The sequence below is a fragment of the Nelumbo lutea genome, chromosome 2 (genome assembly GCF_056320005.1).
Source record: "Nelumbo lutea isolate HS-2025 chromosome 2, American lotus-T2T, whole genome shotgun sequence".
In the NCBI taxonomy this organism is placed as follows: Eukaryota; Viridiplantae; Streptophyta; class Magnoliopsida; order Proteales; family Nelumbonaceae; genus Nelumbo; species Nelumbo lutea.
The window spans coordinates 10341153-10353404 of record NC_142685.1 but is presented as its reverse complement, the minus strand read 5'-3'; the positions used below and the strand labels follow the sequence as shown (position 1 = coordinate 10353404).

General features: G+C 47.9%; 1 protein-coding gene across 1 annotated transcript; it reads left to right on the top strand.

Moving 5' to 3' along the window:
• Nucleotides 1-806: 806 nt before the first annotated feature.
• LOC148868499 (uncharacterized) lies at nt 807-1310 on the top strand. Its single transcript, XM_088968728.1, has one exon. It carries the CDS (start codon nt 807-809, stop codon nt 1308-1310), a length of 504 nt encoding a protein of 167 aa, XP_088824854.1.
• Nucleotides 1311-12252: the final 10942 nt, after the last annotated feature.

Genomic DNA, 12252 nt, shown 5'->3' with positions numbered 1-12252 from the left:
TGTATTTTGTAAGGGGGACCGCCAATGGCGTTATTGTAATTACTTAGTATGCTTTTCCATCATTTTGATGTTTCCTATTGTCACTCCCCCAAAAGCTTAACGTACTCTTTGAGGGGAGGTAGGTAGTCGGGTGAGCTCATAAGCGTGTAAAGGTTAAGCACGAGATCCCCTCGACACTGTACTGTGTGCTTGTGCTTATCACTGATTAATGCAATACAAGTAGCCTTTTGCTAATTCGTGTGCCATCTTGTTGCCTTTGTGTGTGTGTTTGCTTTGTTTCGTAGGCTTACTCGCCCATCTCGAGTGCTGCATGGGGCCCCAACGATTACCCCCGTGACAGTTGGTATCAGAGCAGGTGCTCATACAAACACTCTGGACCTTGTCTTCGTCCCTACATCAACCCAATGAAGAGCAATCGGGGCATTTTCGATGACACACCACATGGGCGGATTCAAGCCCACGACACTGATGAAGCTCCACTTGACGAACCTACCAAGACACAAGCCCCAAAGGGGCGTACAACCAAAGCTAGCAAGCACGACAAATCAGTCGACCAACTAGCCACCGTGGACATGTGCCTCCTACGTTGCGAGGTGACAGTGGGAGAAACCCGAGATCGGGTTGACGAACTCCACCTCAACCTAGAGACGGTTGAGAATGCAGTGGTGGAACTAGAAGGACGTTTCAGTGACGCCTTCAGAGACATGCACACCACCATACAAAATTCGGGAGCTGGGCCTTCCCAAAGCAGCCTATAGGGCTTGCTAGACAGATTCCAAGCGCAATTGGATGAGATGAGAGATGAGATGACTCTCCTAAAGAGGGCAGTGGACAACACACCAAGCACTCCCTCCACCCTATCTTCCATGAACATCAAGATCCAAGAGCCAACACCTTACTCGGGTGCCCGGGATGCTAGGGAGCTTGACAACTTCTTGTGGCAATTGGAGCAATATTTCTCTGCCACTGGAATCATTGACAACCAAACTCAGGTACGTACAGCTGCTATGTATTTGACTGATATCGCAATGTTATGGTGGTGTAGGTGTTGCCAAGACATTGAACGTGGAACCCGTACCATCGACACTTGGGTTGGATTTAAGCGTGAGATCAAACGGCAGTTCTACCCAGAAAATGTAGAGTACTTGGCGCGTCGAAGAATGAAGAATCTTAGACATCAAGAATCACTTCATGACTATGTCAAGGAGTTTTCGGCCTTGACGCTGGAGATCACTGACATGTTAGACAAGGATCTTCTGTTCAATTTTATGGACGGTCTCAGGCCATGGGCTGAGCTCGAACTCCAGTGACGTGGGGTTGAGGACCTTGCCACCGCCATGGCCATAGCTGAGCAGCTTGTTGATCTGAGAACACCTAAGGAAGATGTGCAAAGACCATCCAGCCTAGGTACCATGAGTTTGAGTGGGGGAGATCCACAATCAACCCCTACAAAGGAGAAGCCAGTGCCTGCGGACAAGCCCTACAATTACCAACAAGGGAAGAAGCCACAAGGAGGCCCAAACTACCAGGGCCACCAATCCACCAGGAGACCTCCTCCTGCGCCATGTTACCTTTGCAATGGGAAGCATTGGACGAGTGACTGTCCAACCCGAAAGAAAATAACTGCCCTCATCGCCAAACTCAGCGATAGTGAAGAGAGCGATGAGGAGAAACCCATAGCGGCGCCAAGAGTAGGCGCCCTCCAACTCATCAATGCCATGGCCAAGAAAGAGGCCACATCAAAGCGGCCCACCAAAGCCTGCAAGGGGCTGAGTTATGTAGACATCACCCTCGGCGGGAGGCCGACCCAAGCCTTGGTGGACACTGGGGCCACCCACAACTTCATTTCGCTTGCGGAGGCAAAGCGACTCGGCTTGACCACCACCAAACAAACTGGATGGGTCAAGGCTGTCAACTCTGGGGCCAAAGCAGTAGAGGGCACGACCCGTGGAGTAGAACTCCGAGTTGGACCATGGAAAGGACCCATCAATCTATCTGTGGTTCCCTTGGATGATTTTCAGGTGGTTCTTGGAGTGGAGTTCCTCAGGCAGGCGGAAGCAACACTTATGCCACACATCAACAGTTTGCTTATTCTAGACGAACACTCCCCTTGTATTGTTCCTGTCTCATCAGCCTTGCAGATACTTGGGAAGCAGCTTTCAGCCTTGCAGTTGTACCAAGAAACTATCAACCATGAAGACAGCTCTGCGTCAACAAGGAAGAACCCCTGTCAAGTACCTCACATCGACACTGGAACTGGTTGGGAAGTCGTCACCAGGAAGAAGTCAACCCCCAGACAGTACCATTTTCAGTGCCAACACCAATGCCAACGCCCAAGTCAACACCAGCAGCAACATCAGCTTCAATGCCAACCACATCAGCAGAAGTTGACTTCGCAACAGAAGCCGCAAGTGCCCGCAACTGGTGGGCCCAACAGAAGAAGACCCAAGGCCGTGTCAAACCTTGCCCACATCTACTACCACAACCACCGGGGAGAGCGAGTGCCACCCAAGCCATCTAGGGACCACGTTCATATCATCCCTAAGGCTAGTTCCCGTAGTACCCATGTGAGTTACCTTTGGGGAAAAATGCATGGGAATCCACACCTTAATAATCCAAAACACCATTTTGATCCTTACCTGGCCCAAACCTACCCCTTAGCCAAACAGAACCAGCCACTAACATACCTTGAGGCTGCCAGGAAAGGACTTAGCCGTAGGAAACCCCAACAGAATGAGCCAACCCGACCATGCCACCAAAATATACACCTCGGCCTTGGACGACAGCCGGTTCAGGGAGCAGCAGAAGAACCCTCCTTCCGCAACAGTGACTCTAAGGGACCAGCCGAAGCCGATCTCCGAGGACGTAGATCGAATTGAGTGGGGGAGAATGTCACAGGTGACTCCTTCGTCGCGCCATCAAGCACCTACAGTGAGCCATCCGAATGCCAACCGCGTGCCTTCATGGTGTCAACATGTGTGTCATGGGTGGGCTTTGCTTGTATTTTGTAAGGGGGACCGCCAATGGCGTTATTGTAATTACTTAGTATGCTTTTCCATCATTTTGATGTTTCCTATTGTCACTCCCCCCAAAGCTTAATGTACTCTTTGAGGGGAGGTAGGTAGTCGAGTGAGCTCATAAGCTGTAAAGGTTAAGCACGAGATCCCCTCGACACTGTACTGTGTGCTTGTGCTTACCACTGATTAATGCAATACAAGTAGCCTTTTGCTAATTCGTGTGCCATCTTGTTGCCTTTGTGTGCGTGTTTGCTTTGTTTCGTAGGCTTACTCGCCCATCTCGAGTGCCGCACAAGGCCCCAACGATTACCCCCGTGACATGGTGGCGAACTGCCTACTAGGCGGCCAATGCCTTAGAGAATGCTGGAGCTCCCTAGTGCGGCGCAATCCGACTGCCCTCATCATGAGGTGGTCTTCTTTCCTTTGTAGGCTGCGGGAGATGAGGGACCTGCGAGAACTTCTTCTTTTCCTCCTCTTTGTAGGTGGCGGGAGCTGAGAGACCTGCGAGAACTCCATCTTTTCCTCCTCTTTGTAGGCGGCAGGAGTTGAAGGACCTGCAAGAACTGAATCAGAGGTCCCGGGGGTATTTTCCCGGTGGGGGCTCTCCGACGCTTAAGTTAGCACTCTTATTGTAGAGAGCTTTGAAGATAATATGAGAGAGCTAGAGAGTAGGGGTTACTTCCCTTTTTTCCCATCCCTCTCCCCTTTGGGAGGTGAGGTCTTTATATACTGGAGTCCTCGCGGGTTAGGTGGGTGAAAAGCCTCCAAACGGTAAGAGTCATCACATCCTATCAGAATCGGGGTACGGTGGTGAACTCCTCGAGGTCGTCAGGCTGGCGCTTTTGTCAGGCGGCTAGGTCGGCGCCTGGGCCGGGTTGTCAAAGGGGTGCCTGCGTCAGTCGGCGAGTCAGTGTCTAGGCCAGGTCGTCAAGTCGGCGGGTCAGTGTCTAGACCAGGTCGTCAAGCTGGTGCCTGTGTCAATCGGCGGGTCAATGTCTAGGCTAGGTTCGTCGGTGGGCGCCTTGGCCGAATCATGCGCTAGGCTGGTCCAGGTCGGCCAGGTCGCGCAGGCCGCACGCCGGACGCAGCTCGCGCAGGCTGTGGGAGACGAGGGACCTGCGAGAACTTCTTCTTTTCCTCCTCTTTGTAGGTGGCGGGAGCTGAGAGACATGCGAGAACTCCATCTTTTCCTCCTCTTTGTAGGCGGCAGGAGCTGAAGGACCTGCGAGAACTGAATCAGAGGTCCCGGGGGTATTTTCCCGGTGGGGGCTCTCCGACGCTTAAGTTAGCACTCTTATTGTAGAGAGCTTTGAAGATAATATGAGAGAGCTAGAGAGTAGGGGTTACTTCCCTTTTTTCCATTCCTCTCCCCTTTGGGAGGTGAGGTCTTTATATACCGGAGTCCTCGCGGGTTAGGTGGGTGAAAAGCCTCCAAACGGTAAGACTCATTGCATCCTGTCAGAACCGGGGTACGGTGGTGAACTCCTCGAGGTCGTCAGGCTGGCGCTTGTGTCAGGCGGCCAGGTCGGCGCCTGGGCTGGGTTGTCAGAGGGGTGCCTGCGTCAGTCGATGGGTCTGTGTCTAGGCCAGGTCGTCAAGTCGGCGCCTGTGTCAGTCGGCGGGTCAATGTCTAGACCAGGTCGTCAAGCTGGTGCCTATGTCAATCGGCGGGTCAGTGTCTAGGCCAGGTTCGTCGGTGGGCGTCTTGGCCGGATCATGCACTAGGCTGGTCCAGGTCGGCCAGGTCGCGCAGGCTGTGCGCAGTTCACGCAGGCCGCACACTAGGCCGCGTGCAGTTCGCGCGTGCCATGAGCAGTTCGCGTGTGCCGCGCGCAGGTCGCGCCAGGCCGACCAGACTGGTGCTCGGGTGGGTCACCAACTTCGTAAGTTTGTTGCTTGGGTGTTTTCCTAGTTGTCACGAGGTGCCACATGTCACAATTTCACTGGAGGGCCAAATCTGCCCTCATCAATAGCCCCCCACTCCCGAGCTGATAGTAACTCAGCGAAGGGAGTAGATTTCTTTTGGCCCGTAAGTCGATGAGCTAGTAAGTGCTGATCCAATTACTATTGTGGCCCGTAGGCTTTGGGAGCGACTCGTAGTCTACTCTTTTTTGACTTTGCCCGTGCCGGAGAGGCAACCGGGTCTTAAGCATTAATGTGGCCCATAGGCTTTTGGGAGCGACTCGTAGTCTACTTTTTTTTTACTTTTGCCCGTGCCGGAGAGGCGATCGGGTCTTAAGCAGTAATGTGGCCCGTAGGCTTTTGGGAGTGACTTGTAGTCTACTCTTTTTTGACTTTTACCCATGCCGGAGAGGCGACCGGGTCTTAAGCAGTAATGTGGCCCGTAGGCTTTTGGGAGTGACTCGTAGTCTACTCTTTTTTCACTTTGCCCGTGCCGGAGAGGCGATCGGGTCTTAAGCAGTAATGTGGCCCGTAGGCTTTTGGGAGTGACTCGTAGTCTACTCTTTTTTGACTTTTGCCCATGCCGAGAGGCGGCCGGGTCTTAAGTAGTAATGTGGCCCGTAGGCTTGGCCTGCATCGGCTTCGTAATGCCAGTCACCTACTCCTACAAGAAGCTACTAGGGGCTCGACCTTCGGTGGCAGCACTACTAACTTTAGGTTGCCAGCTCACACGGGAGCCTTGGAATGCTCGACCAGTAAGGGCGCCTATGTAGTCAGTTGGCCGCCAACTCCCGCGGAAGCCACGAAGAGCTCATCTTTGTAGGGGGGACCTTGCGGAGAGGACTGATGTGGCATTATCTGAATTGAAAGTAAGGTTGGTAGAGCTACTTAGTCCGTTAGCTCCATGCATAGTCTCTGAGTTCATAAAAAATGTAAACTATAAAGCGATAGCTTCAATTTCTAAAAAGTGAGGACTTAGTTTTGGCAAGATGAGAACTTAGCTTTTGTAGGATGAGAACTTAGCTTTTTGTAGCGTGTTCCCACAGACGGTGCCAATTGATGTAACCGTTTTCGGCCACGTACCAATGTTTTGTGTTGTAAAATTTTTTTGGCTAAGTACCTCTCTATTTGACCCGGTGGTGAAGGACCTTAGTGACGAGCTACTTGGTGGCAAACTCCCTGGGGGAGAACTGCTTGGTGACGAACTGCTTGGTGGCGAACTGCTCGGTGGCGAGCCCCCTGGTGGAGAGCTACTTGGTGACAAACTGCCGGGTGGCGAACTGCCTGGTGGTGCTCCCTGGTGGCGAACTGCCTGGGGGCGAACTGCCTGGTGGCGAACTGCCTGGTGGCGAGCTGCCTGGTGGCGAGCTGCCTGGGGGTGAACTGCCTGGGGGCGAACTGCCTGGTGGCGAACTCCCTGGTGGCGAACTGCCTGGTGGCGAGCTGCCTGGTGGCAAACTGCCTGATGGCGAACTGCCTGGTTGTCACAGGTGACTCCTTCGTCTCACCATCAAGCACCTACAATGAGCCATCCGAGTGCCAACTGCGTGCCTTCATGGTGTCAACATGTGTGTCATGGGTGGGCTTTGCTTGTATTTTGTAAGGGGGACCGCCAATGGCATTATTATAATTACTTAGCATGCTTTTCCATCATTTTGATGTTTCCTATTGTCACTCCCCCAAAAGCTTAACGTACTCTTTGAGAGGAGGTAGGTAGTCGAGTGAGCTCAAAAGCTTAACGTACTCTGCAACGATCGAACAGAACATCGCTCTCTAACACTCAGCGTTAGGTGCGATTGTCGACTCCCTTCTCGCCATCTCACCGTGGTCGCCGGTGGTTGGATGTTGCTACTGCCGCTACAAGTCCGGTGGTTGCTCTGCCAGATCTCGCCGTCTCACCGTGGTCGCTGGTGGTTGGCCGTTGATATTGCTGCTACAAATTCTTGCTGAGTGGCAACCCGCCTTGTCCTCCTGATCGTTGTGAACTCTCGGATTTGCGTGCTTCTTCACAATATACAATGACCAAACCTAACATCACTCTCTAACACTCAGCGTTAGGTGCGATTGTTGACTCCCTTCTATTCCAAAACGCCATCGGCAAGAACACCCTTCGGTAGACACAACCATGTCTGATTCGGAAACCTCAGATCCGTTTGGAGAACAACGGCCCAATCCTACCCTCACTGAACCTACCCTCACTGAATTGACCACCAGAATGACTGAGCTCCTACACCGACCGACCCCGACTGCAGAGACCTCCGCCGCTCAGATCGGCATTAAGTTGGATGGCACCAACTATGATCTTTGGTCCCAAGTTGTTGAAATGTCTATCTCTGGTAGAGACAAATTGGGATATATTAATGGCGAACTTCCTTATCCTCCACAGACTGACCCAAGCTTTTGAAGGTGGCGCACCGACAATGCTATTGTCAAGGGATGGTTAATTAACTCCATGGACGTATCCTTGATTGGTAACTTTATTCGATTCCCTACAGTAAAGATGGTGTGGGATTCTGTTGCTACTAGGTACTTTGATGGCAGCGATACCTCGCAAGTATACGACCTCTAGTGCCATGTGACCCGCTTGCGCCAGTCTGGAGGGTCTCTTGAAAAGTATTATGATGATCTCTAAGGTTTGTGGCGAGAAATTGATTTTCACAATCCAAATCCAATGGAGTGTGCGGTGGATATTCAATGGTACAATACTCTTCGTCAAGAAGAGAGAGTGTACATCTTCTTGGATGGCCTTGATGACAAGCTAGACAAGATTCAGGCAGATGTACTCAAATGCATCCGTTTCCCACTATTGAACAAGCATACGCACATGTTCGGAGAGAAGCTATCCGACAAAGGGTTATGATCACTGGTAACAATATGGAAACTCTGGGAGCTGTTTTGGCCTCTAGAGGTGTTAAAACTGGGCAACTTACGCCCTCCTCAATGGGTTCTCTACCTTCAAGCAACGAAAAATCTGGTACGTCCTCTAAATCTCGAACATCTTCTGGTGGAACGAAGTGTTCTCATTGTAGTAACTCAAAGCATACCCAAGAGAATTGCTTCAAGCTACATGGCTATCCCGACTGGTGGCATGAACTCCAAGCCCGAAAATGTCAAGACAAGGCCAAAACTAGTGGTAAGGCTGCAATGGTTACAACAGAATCTCAACTCTCACCACAGGGAGATGTACACCTCTCAGATTCAGGTAACAATCTTCCTAACAAGATTATTGATGCATGGATACTTGACTCAGGGGCTACTGACCACATGATCTATGATGCTACTGATCTTTCAAAGACTTCACCACCAAGATGGACTACAATTGCTAATGCCAATGGGGCTATCTCTGAAGTCACAGGAGCAGACATTGTGACCTTGTCACCTGAAATATCCTTGAAGAACACCTTGCTTGTTCCCTCTCTCTCCCATAAATTATTGTATGTTAGCCAAATCTCCTCTGATCTAAATTGTGCTGTGCTCATTTATTCTACTTTTTATCTTCTATATTCTCACCAAGGAGATAATTGGGCGTGGTATTTGGAGGGGGGGGGCTCTACTACATGGATGATCTCGGCACGGGTCAAGCACATCATGCATAGCATCAAAGTAATACAAAGAACAACAGATTTGGATGTGGCATCGCCGGTTAGGACATCCATCATTCGGTTACATGAAACACTTATTTCCGGAGTTATTTATAGATATACAACCTCATGATTTTAAGTGTAACACTTGCGTCTTAGCTAAGAGTCATAGAACTATTTATCCCTTAAGTATGAATAAGAGTAGAGTTCCATTTGCTTTGATCCACTCGGATGTGTGGGGGCTATCCCCGGTAACTACACTTTCTGGATTTCGCTGATTTGTAATATTTGTTGATGACTGCACTCGCATGACATGGTTATATCTGCTGAAACATAAAGATGAAGTGTTGACTGTATTTTAATCTTTCCATATGATGGTAAAGACTCGGTTCACATCACAAATCCAGGTACTTAGGTCTAATAATGGCAGGGAATACATGAATCAACGGTTCCAAGATTATTTCTGGATTCATGGGTTACTTCATGAGATTCCATGCCCACAAACTCCATAGAAAAATGGCATTGCTGAGAGGAAGAACCGACACATACTCGAAACTGCTCACGCTATGTTACTTGGAGCACATGTACCTAACCGACATTGGGATGATGTTGTTGCTACCGCCGTGCACCTCCTTAACCGAATGCCATCATGGGTCTTACAGTTTAAAACACCATTACAAGTTCTTTCATCACATGTCTCCTTGCTATCCGTTTTGATGATTCCACCTCGAGTTTTTGGATGTGTAGCATTCGTGCATCTACATAAAAATCAATGCACAAAACTGGATCCACGAGCAGCTAGATGCTTATTTTTGTGGTATGCGCTACACCAGAAGGGGTACCAATGCTATGACCCAGCCACCCATCGCACCTATGTTACCATGGATGTTACCTTTCGAGAATCATAAACATTTTACTCTCATTCCAAAACCAATTCTTCTCTTTAGGGGGAGAGTCAGAATGAAGAATAAAATTGGTTTTTTCCCGACTGGCTGAATACGAGTGCTTCAACAGAGATGGTGGTCAATGAAGCAACTGGGGCACCAGAGACATTTACAGAGACCCCAATGTCTACATCACCTCTCCCAGCAGAAGACATAGAGACCCCAACCTCCCCAGTACTGGAAGGCCCATCTCCTGAGGATATCCCAGAAGCCATCCCTGAGGTAATTTCTCCTACCACACCTTCAAGCCCTAATGATATGAATACTTCAACTAGTTACACTTTACCTTTCAGGCATAATCATGGCAAACCGCCAAATAGATATTCTCCAGATGTCGAGGATCGGAGGTCAAAGTATCCAATTGCCAATTATGTATCAACAAGGAGACTCTCCAAACCTCTAAAAACATTTGTGCAAGAATTGTCCTCAAATCATATCCCCACCAGTATTCAAGAAGCGTTGACAAGCCCGAAATGGACTCAGGCCATACAAGAAGAGATGGAGGCACTATTGAAGAACAAAACATGGACTCTGGTTACCTTGCCCGAAGGGAAAAAACTTGTAGGGTGTAAGTGGTTATTTTTCATTAAATACAAGGCGGATGGGACAATCAAGAGATACAAAGCGAGGCTGGTCGCAAAAGGTTATACCCAGACACAGGGCGTAGATTATCAAGAGACCTTCTCACCAGTGGCCAAGTTGAATACGGTTAGAGTTTTATTATCTCTTACAACAAACCTTGATTGGCCACTACACCAGTTCGATGTAAAAAATGCCTTCCTCCATGGTGATCTTGAAGAGGAGGTATACATGGGCATCCCACCTGGTTATACAACAAATTCCAAGAACCAAGTTGTGTGTAAGCTACGACGAGCACTATATGGATTGAAACAATCACCGTGGGCATGGTTTGAGCGGTTTAGTCTCGCGATGAGGAAATATGACTTTCAACAAAGCAATTCAGACCATACACTATTTTTGAAGCACCAATGAGGGAGGGCGACAGCTCTAATCATATACGTGGATGATATGATTATCACCGGGAATGATTCGGGAGAAATAGCGACACTACAAAAGTAATTGACATCTGAGTTTGAAATGAAGAACTTAGGCGGGCTCAAGTATTTTCTAGGAATTGAAGTTGCTAGATCAAGGGAAGGTATATTTCTATCTCAATGGAAATACACATTGGATTTGCTCTCCGAAGTGGGACTGTTAGAGTGCAAGCCGACAAACACACCAATTGTTCAAAACCATAAACTTGGAGAATACCCAAACCAAGTACCTACCAATAAGGAGAGATATCAAAGGCTGGTTGGTAAACTTATTTACCTCTCACACACTCGTCCAGACATCGCCTACGCTGTCAGCGTAGTAAGTCAGTTCATGCATTGCCCAAGCGAAGATCACATGGATGCTGTAATGCGAATTCTGCGATACTTGAAGTCCTCTCCTGGAAAAGGACTTATGTTCTCAATAAATAATGATCTAAAGATAGAATGCTATACAGATGCAGATTGGCCAAAAATATCTTAGATAGAAAATCCACCTCGGGGCACTTTACATTTGTCGGTGGGAACCTGGTCACGTTGAGGAGTAAAAACAAAAGGTGGTGGCCCTATCAAGTGTTGAAGCTGAGTTTCGAGGAATGGCTAAAGGGCTTTGCGAGCTACTCTGGTTTAGGAGCTTGATGATTGAAATTGGTTTCCCCCCAACATCTGAGATGGACCTATTCAGTGATAACAAGGCTGCCATAGACATTTCTCAGAATCCCGTCCAACATGATCGAACAAAGCATGTGGAAGTGGACCGACATTTTATCAAACAAAATATAGAAGACATAATCATTTGATTCCCCTTTGTCAAGTCTAAAGACCAGCTGGCAGATATACTTACAAAAGCTGTATCCAGTAAAAACTTCTACAACTCACTTGGCAAGTTGGGCATCCAAGATTTGTACGCGCAAACGTGAGGGGGAGTATTGGCGTGAGCTGTAAACGAGGAGAGTATCCCTTAATTCTAGGATAACTCTTATCATAATAATTTGTGTGTAACTAGGAGAGGTGTGTATATAACTCATTCGTTACAAAGGAAAAAAATAAGAAAGAAGAAGAGTTTTTCTCCTTCTACAGGAGTTATCACTTTTCATGGTGCCGACTGACGTGCTCATTGCATATTCTTCCATGCAATCTCTAGAGTTTTTGGGGGCATCGAGATTTCGAGGTAGTAGCTTCGATCGTAAACTTTGTAGTTACATTCGGTTTGAAAGAAAAAGTAGGGAAAGTTATATATAAAATTTGTTTTACCTTTTCCTTCATTTCTCTTTCTTTTCCTTTAAAATCAAACTCCAAACATAATTTATATGTTCGAACCCAGATTTTCTACTTACTTTTCCTACCTATTCTTTATCCATCTTGAATTGCAGTCATACATTTCTCGATTTACGAAAGAGATTGGTGGCTGCAATTTACGGCAGGTAGAGAGTGGATAGGAAAAGTGAGTAGAAAATCCTGTGTGTATATGTTCTAATACATTTCAGCGCCTCTTCTGTGAATGTGAACAGATAGTCTTGGCTCTGTCTTATGATAGCTTATTCCTTGCTAATTAAGGGTGTAAACGTATCAAATTCAAATGAAATCAGACAATATTCGAATTTGAATCTGATTAGAAATTTGATATCCAATGGATATTGAAAATTAATATTCAAATTTGATTAAATATTTAAATATTCATGTTGATTCGATTCGAATTCGACCAATTAATTATTTTAGGTAATTAATAAATATATAAAATATATAAATTATTTAT

Coding starts and splice junctions, on each gene's coding strand:
- LOC148868499 (XM_088968728.1), top strand. CDS start 807: ATGACTCTCCTAAAGAGGGCAGTGGACAACACACCAAGCACTCCCTCC.